Here is a 19273-nt window from a genome sequence, read left to right as displayed (position 1 = left end):
AGATCATCTAGTGCAGCTGTCTGACCACATAAAGGCTAATCAAAAGTTAAAGTATATTACTAAGGACATTATCCAAATCCCTCTTGAACACTGACAAGCATTACAATTTCACATTTAATCACCTGAAAGAAAGGAGGAAAAAAACACAAAAACTAACAAACTTTTGTTGGATTTTGGGGAACCAACAATAAAATATTTCCTGGATTCTGGGTATACCTGAAATATGAAGCCACTTAGCGAGCACTTTATATCAGCTGAGAATACATTGCATATTACTTCCATATGATGACATAATTTATTCATCTAATTTTATGTCTCTCTATACCACTCATCACTTTTATAACTGACAGAAGTATAATTTTTTTACACCAAAAAACAGGAACATTCATGTTTTCCTCATTTGAAAGATCTGAAGTAAGAAAGAATAGCAACAAGGCAATGTATTGTGACCTCTGTTACTACCGAGAAGAAAAACAAAGAAGCAAATAAAACACCCCACCCTTAAAAAATGAGAACACCCTTAATATCTCTAAAACTCAAGAAAGTAAGCAAAATGCCCTTCTTATATAGTTTTAACAACTTACTCTTTCATTAGGCATACAGACCATTTATGAGATAATTGTAGTTTATTTCTGTTTTGGTTTGTTTTTTGTTTTTTTTTTTAAGCCTTCTCAATTCTATTGGAAAAATAATGGAAACTCATTCTTCTACAAGGCACTCCATTATGCTTATGTCTATCCAGACACAAAAAGCCATACACAACTTTTGTGCTGAAATATTTCTAAGTCTAGTAACTGGTACTGGTCTACAGAGCTTATACACTTTTGTTAACCTGACTATGAAGCTAAACTGGAATTCTAATGACTGTAAAGCTAACAACCATTCTGCTCTTTGTGTTCATATACCCGTGGTCCCTTTGACTGACTGCCCACATGTATTATTTAGATATGTGAATGTTAAACTACTGGAAGGGACAGCTTTTCAAATTTAAAGTTCTGAAATTTTATTTAAATGCATTTATCTGAGTATTACATTGAACACTTTGGTTTGCAGAAAGAGTGCTGTTGCAGCTTTTCCTTGGCTGTTTATGCTACAGATCAAATAAAAGAAAAAACCTTATATATACTAGAATTTGGCACAGACAATTGTTTTCAAATCTTAAAATTCTGGTCTCAGCCATCTGACAAGTAAATCACTTCTCACTGCTAGAAATGATAGCTTCATTAGGTCAAGGCTGAGGCTGCTGTTCCAGCACATGGAGTAAGTACTGCATTTGTCTGCATTGTATCTGGCTTGAGTATTCCCAAGGGACTTAAATGCTTGTCTTGCTGGCTACTCAGCCATCATAAGAAAAACTCTGTCTCCAGTCTCCAGAAGGGAAGATTCCTTGCTGTTAATACAAGGAAAAAAAACTTTCACATCACCATTTCAAAACGCACATCTTTCCACAATCATATTTTTAAACATAGTGATGGACACTATATTTTACAAAATTCTTTCTACAAATAGGATCTAGAAGGAACTTGCCACCTCAGTAAAAAAGCATGTGCAGGGTAAGTACAAGAATTGCATTGTACATTGCTGCAAAACATTCACTTTAGCTTTAAATGTGGCAAGTGTAATGAAAACAATAAATGATTTAAAATATATATGTCACAGAGGAAATAATGACATTGAAACATGGAATTTCCATCCTGAGCTGTAAAAATGACAGCAAGTTTGACTCCTGTTTAAACTTCTTCTAATGAGATATTTTTTTCTCCTTACTTAAAATAGATCATCCATTGCTATCTTTTAAACATTAAGTATGCCAACTCTAAAAATCTGCTGAAATTGCTCTACAGACATGTTTTCAACTATTAAACAGTTTCAAGGCATAAGTAAGAGGACTGGCTTTGCCCAATGGAAATGGCACACATAAACCAGCTGTGCAGCAGTATAAAAAAATCATTGGTCTCAAAGGAGCAACAGAAAGAATTTTATTGCCAGGAGTGGGTGTCTGTTCTGGTTTTACTAACACTCAGTAATGCATGCATGAAATCTCATCCAGCATGGTACTTATGTGCTGTGAAAACAATGTTGTCTGCTTCCTTTTGCTTGACAATTCATCCTGTGTATGCTAGCAGCTGCCTTTATGGTGAAGATAAAAACCACTAGCAAGGTAGAAGGATCAGGTTTGGGCTCATTGTGTTGATCTTACAACCCCTTTTAGCCTGTGAAAATAGCACAGTGTCTAACTACAGACCACAAAATAATATATTATATGGAAATGCTTAATGCTGATTCCTCTACTTAACAGTAATATCTTTTACCGAGAGGTCATTGTCATCATAGAACCTAAAAGCTAGAAAAAATAGTCTAAAAACTCTTACACAAGCTGAATTACTAGTGCCAAACAGCTTCTGGCAATTTGGGTTAGGCTATCTGGTGTCCACATAATGGGAGAAAAGGAAACGGAAACCTAGCTTTTTTTTTCTTTTTTTTTTTTTCCTAAATAGACTTATTTTTGGATTGTAGGATCAGTTCTCTCTTCCTTCCAAACTAAAAGAAACAGCTTGGAGAGGACCAGTTAAACTATGAGAAGTATATTCATGTCTTTGGGGATCAAAAATATTCTGCCAGACATTCTGTTAGCTTTTTTTTTTGCTATTGCTGCAAATTACTGTCACTCAGTGGAAGATGAAAAGGAAAGAAAACACAATTAAAAAAAAAAAAAAAGTGAAGTGGAAATCACTATCAAGAGTACCAGGAAGCTTTGATTCATTTTCACTGACAGTATCAACCTGAAAATCCATACGGAGTCCTACTTTTAGGAAAGGACCCATTCTTCTAGGTGCAGTATTAACTCCATCTTCTGGCTATCTGCTCTAAGGAGATATGTATAATCTATTCCACATTTCTTGTAACTTTGGTATCAAATTATGGCAAAATAAAGCATGGCTTTGTTCCCTGTGAAGAGCTATGCCAGATAGGCCAATATAAACACTTTGTGTCCCTTTATAGGAATAAATAAACAGCATAAAAAAATTCTCACAGTTTATTCTCTGAACCTTTCATAAATTATTTATCTCAGCTGTGTCACTTTGATTATTTATTATTTACATACTGAATCCATAAATGAATACATGAGGCAGTGTAAAATAGCTAATAAACCTTCACCTCAGCTGTTCACAGTATAAGACTATCAACATTTACAGCAGATAAATAATCAAAACACAAGCAGATGAAGAATGGTGCAGAACCTTTATAGCTGAAATGCTTGATGAAATGCTATTCTGTCTTCCTGGTTTTATATTTTTCGTGACTGGGATATTAAACTAATTTGGGTAATAAGGAGTTTTTTAGTGAAATAAAAGTTATTACATAACTCAGAAGATGTAAGGTTATTTTGAATTTTTAAAAAATCTTGCTTTGTTGTATCTACTTAGAAATCACATTTTTGCATTTGCAAAAGACACAAAACAGTATAAACAGCATCATAATTACCAGACAAGTAAGTCACTCTCTAAGTAATTTTGGCACCAATGTTTCTGAATGTTTTTTTTTAACAGCTTAAAATATTTAGTGACAGAGATTTTGTGGTTCCATACTGTTCCCAATATTCTGATTATATATCACATTTGTCCCCACTTATGACCAACTGGTAGAAGTTTAACATCTTGTGTGAGAAACTGTTTTAGGAATTGCTGTCACATTTCCTAATCAAAGGATTTCCTTTTGGGAAAAAAAAAAAAGAAAAAAAAGAAAAAAAAAAAGTTGATAAATCTGATGAAGATGATAAATCCTCTTTTGCTCGTTGGTGTAACATAATGAAACAGTACAAGAGCTGATATGAGCTTCTGTCCACACTTCACACAAATGTACCAAAGAGAGTCAGCAAACTTTCAAAGGGGAGGTGCCAAAATCCTCCTTCCTTTTCGATAACAGAGATTAAATATGCCAGTAGGAGCTCGGCAGGAATGAACAGATGCTGGCACCCAAAAAACAGGCACATGTGATCAGTAGTTTCTTGCCTCTCTGCCAGGCAGGGGCAACCACTTCCCTCTGAGTTCCAAAGTAGTAATAAATAGTTTAACTATAACTGTTAGTGCTATGACAGTATCTCTCACAGCTAAGAGATACTGACAATCTAGTGTCTTTCCTGACAGTCACCACAATCACTTAATGCTTCCAGATTTCATCTGGTAAACGTGGTATCTTTGCAATAGCCACTAACATAATAAAGCTTTTAAAATACTCAAATGAATGGATGGAATAAGATGACTGACTACAGAGCTGACAGCCAACTGTATTCCTTTTGTTTGCTTGGCAATTCACAATGCTCTGTCACGTGCAGGAGCTCAGATTTGAAACCTGTTACTGTGAGGGTAACAGCAGGTGAGGGTTACTGCCAACTTTTGAACAGAATTAGTTGTGTATTTTCTGCTGTTTTCATTTGTTATGTAACAGCATGGGGATGTTTTGCTAGCTTCTGTACTTCTTGCAAAGTCCTAGAAGTGCTCAAAGTGCTCTCTGCCACCTGACAGCCCTGAGCAGTACTACTGGAGAGCAATGCTTCAGAAGTAACTGCGGAGAGTGCAGGAGAAGCGGGCTCTGGTATCTAACATACAATCATTTCAAAACCTCAAGCTCCTGAAAATCACTGCCAGGTAGGAGATTATTCTGAAGAAATAGCTCTGTATGCTTATTATGCTGTCACACTGTTCTCCAGAAACCCATTTATGGATAGGGTCAAATACTGAGCTAAAGAGATGTTCAGTATGACTTAACACAGATGTTCTTACATTCATTACTAATGTAGGTGTTTTGAACAATATGCTCCTGTGGTGAGCACAACCATCAGGGACGTGTTTGGAACATAATTTTATACAAATGTCATGCTCAAGCCAAAATCCCAGTGTTATCATTATATATCTTTATGTAAATGCAGTTGTAGTGTTTTCAAGCAGAATAGTTGGAAAATCTTTAGCAATTCAGAAAAACAACTGACCGTGGTGTGAGTTTAAAAGAAAGCTGGTGCCCATTTCAGCAATGAAGCACTGTATCTGTTTAACTGCATCTCAAGAGAAAAATCAGAGAAAGCTACTGCTGCTGCTTAGTCCTTGCAGTAAGCTCATCATAGTTTGGACAAACTGCATTTTTTATGTAACTGAAACTGTGTACTAGAAATTGTAACAAATTCTTAAAATTATACTTTATCTCACAGCAATAGTCGGATGACCATGCCAACAAACCTTATCATATATGAGGTTACAGCATTAAAAATTATTGAGCTGAATGTAAACTTATTCAGTAAATAATTAAAACATCCATATTATTAAAAGCACTTGCATGCTTATATAACTGTACCTATAGTAAGATTTTTTTTATGGGATCGATTATGACCAAAATGAAAGAAAAAGCTAACATGAAAATCCATAAATAGCAACTGTTTATATTGCAAGTCAACTCTACAGGAGAAGGAAATTCATTCTTCTAAGTATTCTTCATAAAAGTGTAAAGATTCCATCACTACCAAAACAAAGACGTGTCTATCTATTATAAACTTCACCTCCATTAGTAACATTGTGAAGACTGCTAAATCTCATTGTTTGGCACCAAAGCCAACTAGTATGGTCTGGCTATTTCCAGACTATTAACTTTCTGTAAGAGAGGGTGACCACATCCAGATTATTGGGGATGGTTTCTGGCCTGTGATACTGTGCTTGAAAGTCATCTGGAAAAGCTCTAATTCACATGGGTCAAAAGTGCATCAGAAAAAAACTTCACAGGAGGGGAGATCTGTTTGAGCTCCCATCTTCCTAGTACCAATTACTGATCCATTTTCAAAGTTACTGCCCAAATACATCCCTTGAGAAATCAAGCAACAGCAACAAAAATTCCTGCAACACTTAATGGACTGGCTAATATGCCTTCCCAATGAAAAGTAACATGCTGCTAAACACACCCTTATTATTCCTAAGCCCTTATTATTAGTGCTAAAAGGGAGGGAGTCATATTGAGACAGGCCCTATTTCCATTAAAACAATGATGCTCCAATTACTTAGATGTAGGTGACAAATATTTCTGTACTCTGCTAAACATATGACAGTAACAAATTTCCTATAACTATAAAGGAACATAGGAGAGATCTCTTGGAATAAAACATTGAAAACCATTCTCCATGTTTTGTGGTCAGGGTCTTGTTGTTTGATACCAATAGCATGGAAAATGTCTAAAAGGAGGTTTATTTACTGAGACTCCTCACTGATAAAAAGAATAATGATACCATTAACCTTTAATTCTTGGGCAGACTTCAAACAAACCTCACACCATTTCTAAAACTAATGGCAAAACATCCAAAAGCCCCACCTCCTGTCACAAAAACAGGCAGCACTCCACATTTGAGCAAGCAGAAGATGTGCTCCAGATGCAGGGAACCAAAACTCACCTTTAGAGGAGCGGAAGTGCTTGCTGGGTGCCGTGAAGCCCCTTGTCCCATGCACGTTCACAGCTGCCACGCGGAACTGGTACCACCTGCTTGCTCTGATGTCTGACAGCTGAACCCGCTCATCTGTTGTCTGGTGGGGAAAATGTCATGGTTACGGTCTGCTTAGAGGGGGCTAGTTGTGCTCTCTACAATGTAACACCCATCAGTCAGATTGGGAGGTAGCAGACACACCTCTTCAGTACACACAAGTGTCAGCAGTTGTGAACAAAACCATGTCGCCACCAAATTTTACAGTGCATTGCAGGTCTCTTCTAAAAAAGTGACATTTAGAAAATTGGTCAAGTGTTAAATTCACAAAATGATATTTTCAGTTATCATAACCTTCACCAAACAGATTGGACTTAGCTAATCAACTGATGATTTTTTAGGGAATTCATTACCCCAAATCAATGGACTCATTTCTCCAGACCCTAAAGAGTCAGGCCTCCAAAATGACTTCACAAAATTAAACATGGAAAAACCACCAACTGGTATATAGGAAACACAAAGCCCTCAGCTAATGAAAGTGAATCCTCCTTCATATCTTTGGCAGTTAGGTCAAAATGATAATAGTAGCCTTAACTCTTCTCTGGAGACTTTTCTTAGGTCATAGGAGATGATCTTTTCTCCAACAACACTCACTGCTGATGTGTCATGAGTTCCATTTCCAACATCTGCAGTGAGTGTCTTAACCACTGACATACAGAAGAAGTATAAATGCACTCTGAACTCTTTCAGTAAGAGGTGCTTTAAACACTCTTATTCTGAGGCCTGTTTTTATTCTTCTCCTGTAAGCTTGTAAGCAGCTGGCTTGTACAATTTCTGATTTTTTTTCTAAGATACAAACATCAGAACTGAACACAGCCTTCTGATAACAGCTCAATCACTACCAAGTACAGAGCAAATAGTGTCTGTAGAGCTCATCAGAAACTATTTGTGGCTATTTCACATTTCAATTTACCTTTCAATTATCCACATTTCATTTAACAGCTCTCACTTTTGCTATTTTAATACTTTAATCAAAAAACACATAAGCTTGAAGTAAATGTCTTGCACATGTCTGAATAAACTGCACAACAAATACTAAATATTATTATGACCCAAGATAAAATCTCATTAACAAATTTATTGGCACTCTATTTATTTTTATAACAGTTGTTTTCTTTAACTTCAAAAACCTACCATATAAGATTCAGCATCACTTCCAATGAATGCCAAGTAATTCCAGAAGAAAGACAATGCGGTAATCTGAGAAACTGAACAGAGCTTCACAAAGTGCCTGACCAGTATGGTAGCCTTCTACAATAGGGTGACTACATCAGTCAACAACAGAAGACCAGTTGAGTCTACCTGGACTTCTCTAAGCCTTTGACATTATATCTCACATTACATCCTTATCTCTAAATTGGAGAGATAGGGATTTGAAGGCTGGATTATTTGGTGGCTAACAAATGGGCTGGATGGCCACAGCCAGAGAACTGTGGACAATAGTGCTATGTCCAGGTAAAAAGCGGGATCACTCAGGTCTCTGTCTTGGGGTCAGTGCTCTTTAACATCTTTGTCAGCAATCTAGACAGTGGGATTGAATGCACCCTCACAAGTTTGGTGATGACACCAAGTGGAGTGGTGCAGTTGACACAACAGAAGGAAGGGATGTTATCCAGAGGGACTTGGACAAGTTTGAGACGAAAACTTACATGAACCTTCAACAAGGTCAAGTGCAAGGTGCTGCACTTTTGTTGGGGCAATCCCAAAAATGTGTACAGGTTAGGAGAAGAATTCCTTGAGAACAGCCTTCCAGAGAAGGACTTGGGAGCTGTGGTGGCTGAAAAGCTGGACATGGGCTAGCAGCATGCACTTGCCAACATTATCCTGGGCTGCCTCAAAGGAAGGGTGGCCAACAGGGTGAGGGACATGATTGTCACACTCTACTCTGCCATCATGAGGTTTCATCTGGAATACTATATTCAGCTGTGAGAAGCCCAGCACAAGAAAGAGATGGAGTGATTGGAGTGGGTTTAGCAGAGGGCCACAAAGAGCATCAGAGGAGTGGAACACCTCTCTTACGAAGAATGGTTCTTCATCCTGAAGAAGAGAAGCCTTTACAGAGACCTCATTGTGGCTTTCCAGTACTTCAAGGAAACATTAAAAAGATGGAGAACAATCTTTTACACAGTCTGATAGTGACTGGACAAGGGGTAACAATCTTAAATTAAGAGTGGAGATTTAAATTCGATGTAAGGAGAAAATTCTTTACTTAGAGGATGGTGAAACACTGTAACAGCCCCAAATAATTTATGGATGCCCCATTTCTGATGGCATTTAAGGTCAGGTGGGACAAGTTACTTGGCAACATTTTCCAGTGAGAGCCACCTGTATCTGTGACTTAGTACTAGATGATTTTTAAGGTCCTCTCAAAAACAAGATATTATATGATTCTAAAAATTTCTGCTTTTTGCTTCCATGCTTTGCATGGAAGAAAGCAGCAGTTGCTAACCTAAATCAGATAGTCAGAACTTCAGAAATTTGCTCCAGCTCTTCAGCAACAGTATTTTCAGAGACTTGACCAATAAAGTTTGTAGTTATTAACCTGTGCTTAATCCCTTCAACTTGTTGACAAAGAAAATTCAGAAAAATGGGTAGCAGGACTGTGTGTGAATATGAAGGAAATAGGTGACCCACTGTTGCTGTCATCGCTACTGAAACACATCACCCACTGCCTTACTGTGCTCACATCCACTATTTGATCTCCATAAACATTCAGCAAGCATCAATGAATGTCAAAGAGTGTAATTTTTTCTGTACGGAGGAATTCAATTCCACACATTTTCTTCATACACTCTTCCATGTACTATGCCATTTTATCAGACAGCTCCTCTGCTGCTGTCTGTCGCATGGCAACAAAATGTAATGGGATATTGCCAGGAAGGTTCAGCCTTTACTGCCATGGCACCAACATTTGCCTCTGACATCATGGGACAACATAATAAAATAGGTGGCATTATTTTAGTATCAGTCCTTGTAGCTAGAAGGCAGGCATAATGTGAAAAGACTTGATTGACTCTATGTTCCTCAACTGAGAAATCTCAGTTGTCATTTCTTTGCACCAGCCCAGTTATTCTGTTAGGGCTCCTTTAAAACACCAGATTTCATTTCTGTCATTCTTTGTGTGGCGATTGTGAGATGTAGGATCAAATAATGTGTCAACTCATATCACTAAAATTATTTTCATTTATGAACAGGCCTTAGGCTTATTTCTTTCACTATTGACTTTGCTGGCAAAGTCTTAGTGGCATGCAAGACATGCATCTGTAACTAAAGCTCCTGCATTATAAAAAGCTTTGGTCTAACTAACCTCTAGATAGATGTAACATAGTTGAAGCTAAATACTGCTGAGAAAGAGCTAAATACTGCTGAGAAATCTTATACTATTCTGTTGGTAATTTGAATATTTTTTTCAGTTAGTTCTCAAAGAGCTATTAGAGTAATTATTAAAAAACTTCTAATAATGTCTTAGGACATAATGTTTTAAAGAATTTAATCAATGGAAAACAAAACAAAAAGATCACCCCTAAACAATTATGAGGTAATAATTAGGCTACGCATTTATCCATTAACCTAAAAGACGAAGGTTTTACATTTAGGTTCCAATCCTAATACACATTATTTGAAATAATATAAAAAATGAGACCTCAAACATAAACACCAGGCAACACATCATCATCCCAAATTCAACAAAAACAAAAGTATGGATGCAACTTTATATAAGAAAAGCATGGAATACCACAATCTGGAGAGTACAGAGAATAGCCTGACATCCCTTCTCAAGAGTGCATCTCAGGTCCAAGAGACCACAGATCAAACAGTGCTGCCACGTTCAAGAAGCACTGATAGTTCTAATCCTTTCCCAGCAGTCCAAAATTGTTTAGGTTCTGAGTCCCCTCCTGAAAGAAGTCCCTCATCCTGTCTTCGCTCTTGACTTCAACATGCCTAGAGAAATCCTTCCCTGCTGTTTCTACAACTGACTTATGACTAAAGTACCTACCCACAGCACAGATGACCTATCTTCAATCCCATCATCTGTTTGAGAGGTTAAGAGAAAATACTGCTTAGTGCCTTGGACGTTGCATGCTAGTTTGAATTAGGACATTTTCCATATTTATGGGCAAGACTTTTCCTCTGAACAAAGCAAGCTGAAGGTATCAACAACTTCTTGTAAGAAAAAGATAAAATTAGTTAGGATAAGGAGAGAGGAGAATGAAAAAATACAATTCAGCAGTGTAGAAGCTAAGCAATTCTGATAGAATTTCTGTATCACTACTCTAAGGATTTTGGTGCGTGTCTTTTATATATAAGTAATAATTGGTTATTTAAAATTATAGCCTCACCTGTAAATGAATAGTTAAAAAGAAAAATAGAAAACTATGAAAAGCTCTGACAAAATACTATGAAATTTCTTTTGAGAAAGTGCAGACAAAAACTTCACATAATTCCAGGCATATAACTCTGCAATATACAGGCATAAGGAAATTCAGAACCTTGCCTACAGCCTTGTTGATCTTCCTCTGCTCTGAGCATGCCCTCTAGCAAAAGTAGGAAAAAGAATAATGAAAGGGCATCATCTCCCACGGACAGCCACGCCCCAGGAGTTCTTTATATATATATAATCAAAGTCTCAGAGCCCAATGCTTTGGAATCATAGAAGAAAAATTCTCAGTTATATGAACAAGAAAAGTCTGGAGGAGATGTACACAGTCACTTTAGTCAAATTGGACATTCATCTTTGCTGCTGACATGGCAAAATCAATTCTAACGCATCCAGTCAAATCCAGAATTTGATTGCCCAGCAGGATGTCTAAAACCACAAATGCCACTGAGGTGGCATGACTATAGAGACCGAAATTCTTATTACTAGTGCCCCTCAAGGGTGCCCAGCCTTTATGCCCCACTAAGTGCACATGGTTTACAAAGTCACCCAGGCATCCTGAAGCTTGTTTGGAACTGACATCCCCAGTGGAGTCTGTCGCACAATCCAACATATGTCTCTCAAGACATAGTAGGGACATCAAAGTTCTCAGAAAGAAGTAAGTTGGATGAGTCTTCTCCTCCCATAATGAATAACTCAGTCCTTCTGCCTGCATGTTGCACACTGTCAAGAAAGTTAGCTATCAGGATTTTTACCATTCTGTGAAGGGAAGACATTTCTGAAGCCCTCTCTCCTGTACATCAATGTGAGAAAGAACATATCCGTACAAGCTCCACCACTGTATATAGTGCTTCTTCCCAGAAATGTGCAAGAGGTCTATTTCTGGGATGAGGAAAAGTGTAGTAATATGCTATCTTTGCAGAAGAGCTATGTTTCTACAGCCTAGCTACATGGCATAACAGCAAGTAGCAGTTCACATCTGACTTATGTTTGCTAAGTGGTATTCTCCTAGCAGTATAAGCAGGAAGCTGTTTTCTGAGATGGGGAACACAGACTGAAGATGTGAACCTCAACTAAGAGACAAAAGTAAGTCACTGCAACTTTATCAGGTGTGAAGTTGTGCACGTTCCTTGGGATGAAATTGTACAGGCTGCATTTCATGCCAAGCTCTGCTGCAGGTGACCTTCCCTGATCAGGACTCTAACATTGTAACAGTCCCCTGTAGTACAACAGTAAAGCTAAAGATTTCACTTTTGAGTGTTCGGTTTTACAAGCTTGACGCTATTTTAAGATCCTCTTCCCTATGCAACCTGAACTGAGAATGAAAACAGACTGCCACAGAATTCAAACTCCTTATATTATTTTGTGGATTGTTCTGTCTTTCTTTTTTTTCCTAGCTGCAATGATGTTTTGCAAGTCTTTTCAGAATCAACATTTTGCTTCTTCTTGTCAGCGGAGATGATGGTAAAGCAGTTAAGATAAATGATTGGAAGTCTGCCATGCAGGTGGACTGTCAGCATGTTAAGAAACAGATTGAAACTGGGAAGAAACCTAAGCAAAAATTTATGCTCTGTTGGCTGCTTCCCATTAAGAAATATTTGCTCATGAATCTTACATTTTCAGCCTGGATTGCCCTGAGTGATAAAAGCATGACATCATAGGTCTTTCTGAATTAGGAGGGCAACATCTGAAAAAGTGACTTTACAGATAAAAAAGGTTTCACTCTTAACACTTATGCTTTTAAAAATTGAATGGTCTTTTGATCAATTATATTCCACAGCATTTTGCTAAAATTGAAGCCATGCCTCGGAGGCCAGGCACTGGCTCACGCTGACTTTAAAAAGGCTGACTCTCACATGATTCCTTCAGTAGATTTTGGTATCTAATTCTACATTTTTCAATAGATTGGTGGCTTTTTGGAATACCTGTCTGAATAGATAACAAGTATGTGCTTGTACAAAAGTTCTACTGAGCATCTTACGGAAATCAAGATTCCAGGTACATCTATAGATCCTTACCTATACAGAGTAAACCTACAAAATAAAGTAATTTTGGAAACATAAACCTCTGAATGTCATTTCCTTTGGGGGCAGGGAAAGAAATATTTTCTTTTTTGCTAATATATTCACACATTTATAATGATGCCATTTACTATAAATATCAAAACTATTTGATGTTTCTGTTACTGAAAAACTGAAAGTCAAAATATTGAAGTTCATTTTTCTTGAATAAGTCTTTTAAATAGCTCATTGAGCAATGGAGTAAAGCCTTGGAGATCTAGACCCTGCTTGTGGCTATCTTGTGACTTAGAGAGACACCAAAAAGGGATATCTGTGCATCTGTCTCTCAGTTTATGTGATCTAACTCTTCTCTGATCTGAAGAACTTTATAGAAGCTAGGGGTTCTTACCATTTTACAAAGAACTGACCTGTGCCACAGTTTGCCAGTTAGTAGCATCATCCTCACTAGGATGGATTCCTTGATTCCACCTCCTCTGAACAACATAAATCACAGGCTCAATGGAAATATTGAATTTTGAAGACCACTTCACCTCCAGGTCTCCAGACTGGAGTTCTATGAATTTTAACTCTTTCCGGGGTTTCAATGGAACACCTGCAATAGGAACATAAAGATGGAAATATTTGAATAATTTACAAAATCAGAAAAAAAAGCCATCTTGAGGTTAAAGTGTATAAAAAACACTAATAAAAAAGAAGCTGGTTGGTCAGTTCAGAAGAAAAAAAGAAGGGAACGAGTAGGCTGACACAAGCAGAAATTTCTGAAGTTTTCATTACTGGCAACAGTAAAATTAAAAAAAAATCTTCAAAATTATTTATTTCATTTAAGAATGAAAAGTAAGGATCTGAGAGCTGTGAGTTAAAACTGATCTCAGTTTCCATATATGTTTTGATAACCTGGAGAAAAATCCTTTGATCTCAAGCTGAATCAACAATACTGCCATTCAGATTTTCACCCAATTGTGTCTTTGTACACTTCTCATCATGGAATTTTCACAGCATCACTTGGCAATCTTCATTTCTTTCTACTGCTTGTCTACCCTTAACATTATAAAATTTTCCCTTGCTTAGTCTTCTTTGCTGCATTTTAAACTCAGTACTTGTGTTCATGCATCATGAACAACAGATTATATCTTTCACCTATGGAGAAGTCTTCTGAGCACTGCAGGATTGTTGTCATGTCTTTCATTGCTCTCTTCTTCAGTCTAATAACTGTGGTGCACTCCAAGAGTTTCTTTTCCTCTGATTATCCTTGCAGTAATACTGTTGAAACTCTTCCATTGGACTACAGTCCTTCTCCAAAGCCACGCCTAAAACTAGACACAGTCCCCAGAAGAGCCTTTACCAACGCAGACTACAGTAGCAGAATTATTTTCAATCTTTTGCGTTCATCTTATATATGTAAGTATGCTGCTTGCCTTTTCCTGAGCAGCATGCAGCCATAGTGTATGACGTGTCTGTCACTCCAATTTTTACATTTCAGAGCCCAAGCTGTCTTTATAATATTTAGAGTAATTTCTCATTACATTATGTTACTGAAGGACAGTTATTTCTGTTGCTTTGACACTTGATAGCATTGTCTCTTTGAAACTATTTTTGTAGCAGTTTGAAGGAGAACACCAAAATCAAATTTGGCATCTTCTGATTAAATCAACGTATCAAGCATTTCCCTAGATAGATATTAGAAGCTCATATATTTAATTGTGCATCATTTTGTCACTTTGGGATATGCTACACACAAGAATTCTATGCTGAAATATAAATCTTCTTATTAAATTATTGTATGTGTTTTATCTTTATATTTATATATTTATATTTCACCATTTCATTGGGGGCCAATAAAAGAACAGCTGTATACACTGGTTCAATAAATTGTAATATGAATGTTTCTACTCAGTCTGTCATAGATGGCTGGAATAGTGAATCTTAGATGACCAAGTAATTTTACTTTTATGTTTTAAGAGGTCTTCTCCTAAATGTGATTCAATAATTAGCCCCAGTTCAATACAAAAGAAACCTAAAATCAACCTAAGGAAAATTCAGTACATAAATGCAGTACCATCACAGCTTAAACCATGCGTATCATTCAACAGTCAGTTGTCTTAGTCTAATATAACTAACATCATAGATCCTGTCAGTTCTGATTTCTGTGTTTCAAAATCCTTCTTTAATTACAATGTACAATAATCCTACAATTTGCATGTTAAGAAAATTCCATCTGCTCTGCATTAGGGGCAGTTGGATTTGCTTGATTCCAAGTAACTCAGCCTCTCTGCTGTTATGTAATTGTGCGCAGATGGATTTCAGCAGCACAAACTAGAGCATCACTCAAGTGCATTCTGAAACTCTTGTAGAACCAGCATCACCAATTTCATATCCAGATGTGTAGATGCAATTACTCTTCATTGTGCTCTTTATCATGTGAATGGATAACCCTTTCATCTTGATGGGACAAATTAGTCCTTCAAAGTAGTGTTTGAAGAATTTAAATCACTGATTGCTCTATGTGTGCAGCACCAAAGCCCACCAAAGAAAAGAAAAGAAAAGAAAAAAAAAAAAAGAAAGAAGCACTTCCAAAGGTGTATTTCAAAACATTCATATGACTTTGTGCTACAAAAAATACTTGTATACTCTTCTATCATAAGAATCTGTACTTTAAATGTTGATTTCCCAGGAATTCAAAAAGCTTTCATAGAATGGTTTCAGACAGTAAAAGCTACATTCATGCTGTCAACACAAAAAAGTCAACACAATTCTAAACAGTTGTTCAAAGATGCAAAGTAAGCACCTCTAAAGCTGTGCAATTTTTTTTTAAATATGCAATTATTTTTTGTTAACCATGAAAAAACTTTTAAACTATGGATGACAGTTCTGGCTCCAGCTGTCCTATTGTGACACTGCTATACCATCTTAGCTTTTAAACATCATGAACTTCTCTTTATAACTCACTTTGCTCGTATCTGCAGTTTGGTCTGCTGTAGGGATTACTCCCTAATACATTTCAGACAAAATTAATTAGGCTGGATTAGGCAGTACGAACCTGAAACTCTGATCAAAAGAGATTGAGAAGCCACTTATTTCTGAAAAGGAAAAAGGTGATGGGTAATTATTCAGCTGTAATCAGATGAGTGTGGAAAAAAAGATACATGTTCATGCCCTTACTTGGAGATGAATATGTGGGTGTTAGACAAAGCCATTGTGATCAAGCATTGGACATCATTTTCTCTTTCTTTTTGTTCCATGGTTTTATATGATCTTATTTCTAAGCAGAAATATTCCTCTCATTTCTATCCATAGAATACCAAGTCTATCTTAGATATTTAGATAGAATTATATCCAAATAGAACAAAAAAATTAAATAGGCAATGGAAAAGCAGAAAAAATTTCTGAAGTCCTTTACTAATTGAGACAACACAAAGAAGGTGGATGAGGCAGATAACAGAAGAGTAAGAGAAAACATTTCATATCTTGAGCAAAGGCAAAAAAAAAAAAAATTGAAGACTGTGTAACTGAGCAGTAATACTACTCCTAACAGAGATGAGAAAAATGCATTGATACAGACAACTTGATCATTATTGAATACAAGCCAATTAAAAAAAAGGGAAAACAAATACAGTTAAACCCAAAAACACTTTCAACATATAACTTTGGTGTAAGCATACTTACCTTGATATCCTTTTAGGATTTGGCTTTTACACTCAGTACTAGAGGGCACATCCAGTTATATCAGGTATTTTATATCCATTGTTGTAACTTTCAACTCCAGAACTTGATTAACACTGAAACTCTATCAACTTCTGCAGACTCTTAGATTCAATCTGAGTTCACTTTCTAGCTGTGAGTGCTGTCAAAATGGTAAGAATAAGTACTAGACGTGTTCACTAGATCTCAGTCATGCTTGCAGAGTTTGCTTTTTAGTGACAGTAAGGTCATTTACCCTTGGAGGAAATGAATAACAAGCCTGCTCAGCTTCTATTTGTTCTTTGTTGCAGAAAGACAGGTTGAAGAGGCTAATTAGCTGAATTCATCAGCTGAGAAGGCAGTACTGTATTGGGTTTGACCTTCCTCTGCAAAAAATATATGTTCTTACAAGAAAGCACCTCCTGCAGATAGGTGATAGAATGCTAGAGAAGGTTAATTCTGCTACTACATAATTAGGCCAAACAAAGGCAGACTTTGCAGTGTGCAGTTATACAATATATGATATCTTGTGTCCCCCTCCAAAAAAATGTGTCATCTTGTTTCACTTGTTTACTGCTAGTTTTGTTTTCACCTTCTTTGGCTGCCACATTTACTGGAATGGCCTGCAGCAAGATGTTTAGTGATTGTAGTATGGACCCTGCCTATGTAAACCATTAATTACACCTGCAATACAAATGCTGAGTTTACTGCTCTGTTCAATAGTCTCAAGAAGATGACAGAAATAACTAAATAGTCCATTTAAATAATTTTCATTTTAAAGGTCGGTGTGGATGAGAGTATATTAGTTCTTTATAGTTTGACAAGCCTGCTCTGATGTCCCTTGAAAGAAGAATTTCTGGATCACAGTATTGCTTACCATTCAAACTACTTCAAGTAGTGTTTTGATTCGTTTCATGTATACTCAAATTCAATGTCTTCTATATCAAATTTTCTCCAGTTATGTAAGTAAATAAGACTGTGTTGATGGCCAATGTTGTACATTCAAACTCAGGATACAAAAGTCAAAGTATATTATTTTTTGCATGCATTCTCATCAGTAGGGACATTTAAAAATATGCATTAACATTTCAGTTAAAAGAATTAACTTAAAAACAAATCACCATCTCCTTCACATATTTGACTTCCAACATCAAAACAGGCCTGATATTTGTTGTAATCAAACATGCACAAAATCATGATAGCCTGTTCTATTTCAAGTACCGTTAGCAGGTTTGTATGCCAGGAAAGGTCAACAATTCTGACCTCCTCCAAACATTCATCCTGTGTTTTCAGTGTTGCAAACAACTGGAGATCGGCAGATGGAAATAAGACTGGATTCAGATCTAAGCCTGAAACTTAGTTCAGAGTTCTGCTGATTGCTCTCTCCAGGGAGAGCCCAAGCTATCAGCAGCATACCTGATTAGTATTTATTTTTTATCACTAAAGTAAGAAGAATGGATTTTTAACAGAATGTTCTAACTCCAATTTAGCAAGAAAATGTCTTTCACAAATGGTTGTTGCTTTGAGTTAGAAGCATATTTTAAAAGTATTTCATACATAAAGCTTTTTAAAAATAAACATAACAAATTAAAATCTGGAGGTTATATAAGCACAAATCTTTCCTAAATCTGTATGCTCTTGCTGATGGATGGCAAGGACAGAATCTCAGGACTCCAGACAAATAAAAACTTACTGAATAATTCATGGTGCCTTAAATTTAAATAATGCAGTAACATATATGTGGGCTTTATCTAGGTCATTAAGTACACCAACTCCAAATACATTACATTGATTTGTTCTTTGGCTTTGTTACCACACAATTCCTATTCAGTAGTGCTATCTTTTTGGCTCATAATCATAAATGTCATTTGTGATTAATATGACTTGAACTATTTATTGTTAAATATTTTCCTGGTGCATTCTCTCTCATCTGCATCGAATTAAGTGAGATTTCACCTAAACTGGCAAGATTGTTCTGCATAATAGCCATATGCTTACATTCCACAGATTTCCAGATATGGCCTTCGTAAGGCAGAAAAAAGAAATCAGAAACTGGAACAACATTTTTCTTTGTCTTTCCATATTTTATGCATCCAGTCACACCTCCACAAGAATCTTCCTCCAGTCTTCTCCATACAAATTCCTGTGAAATGAAAGTCCTAATTCTCTAAGAGATTTTACTATGGCCTGAGGTTATTAGCCCAGTATAAGTACATATTAATAATAATTTCTACCTTTGTACAGGTTCTTGGGAACTTGGCATGTGTGACCACATCCGTTGGAACAGCATTTCTTCACTCCAGAACATTCACTATCAGCTTCACAGCTTTCAACACAGGCAGCTGCAAAACCACTGGCCTTTTCAGGTGCTGGGCAGTCCCCTTGCTTCACAGACAGGATGTATTTAAGGAATTCACAGCTAGTTAGGCATTCATAATTCTTCTTGGGGAAAAGAGGCTAAAGGAAAAACAAAAGAATTGTAAAAAAGTTTTCAAGAGGAAGAAAAAAAAAAGCAAAACTGTTCTACATTTCCCAAGACCTCCAAAGATAATTTCAGATTTTCATCTTTTGCAAGACTATCCCTGAAGATTTGTGTATTCAAGTCCCCTCTAAAAAAGCATGCCAAGTGCACAAATTCCCTCAAGTACGATCACCATCTTTAATGGAATAAAGCTGTTT

The 19273-nt window shown here is 36.6% G+C and overlaps 1 protein-coding gene across 1 annotated transcript in view; it reads right to left on the bottom strand.

The window, feature by feature from the left end:
• ANOS1 (anosmin 1) overlaps positions 1 to 19273 on the bottom strand; it is a 136023-nt gene that overhangs the window by 37740 nt on the left and 79010 nt on the right. The window contains exons 4-6 of the mRNA XM_085212661.1: positions 18829 to 19051; positions 13324 to 13508; positions 6431 to 6560 (exon numbers count right to left, since the gene is read on the bottom strand). Of these exons, the coding sequence (XP_085068787.1) occupies positions 6431 to 6560; positions 13324 to 13508; positions 18829 to 19051 (538 nt within the window). The remainder of the gene's footprint in view (positions 1 to 6430; positions 6561 to 13323; positions 13509 to 18828; positions 19052 to 19273) is intronic.

Source organism: Meleagris gallopavo, chromosome 1 (genome assembly GCF_905368555.1).
Source record: "Meleagris gallopavo chromosome 1, MGAL_WU_HG_1.1, whole genome shotgun sequence".
NCBI lineage: Eukaryota > Metazoa > Chordata > Aves > Galliformes > Phasianidae > Meleagris > Meleagris gallopavo.
The sequence above is the reverse complement of the archived record's forward strand: the minus strand, read 5'-3'. Positions and strand labels throughout refer to the sequence as shown.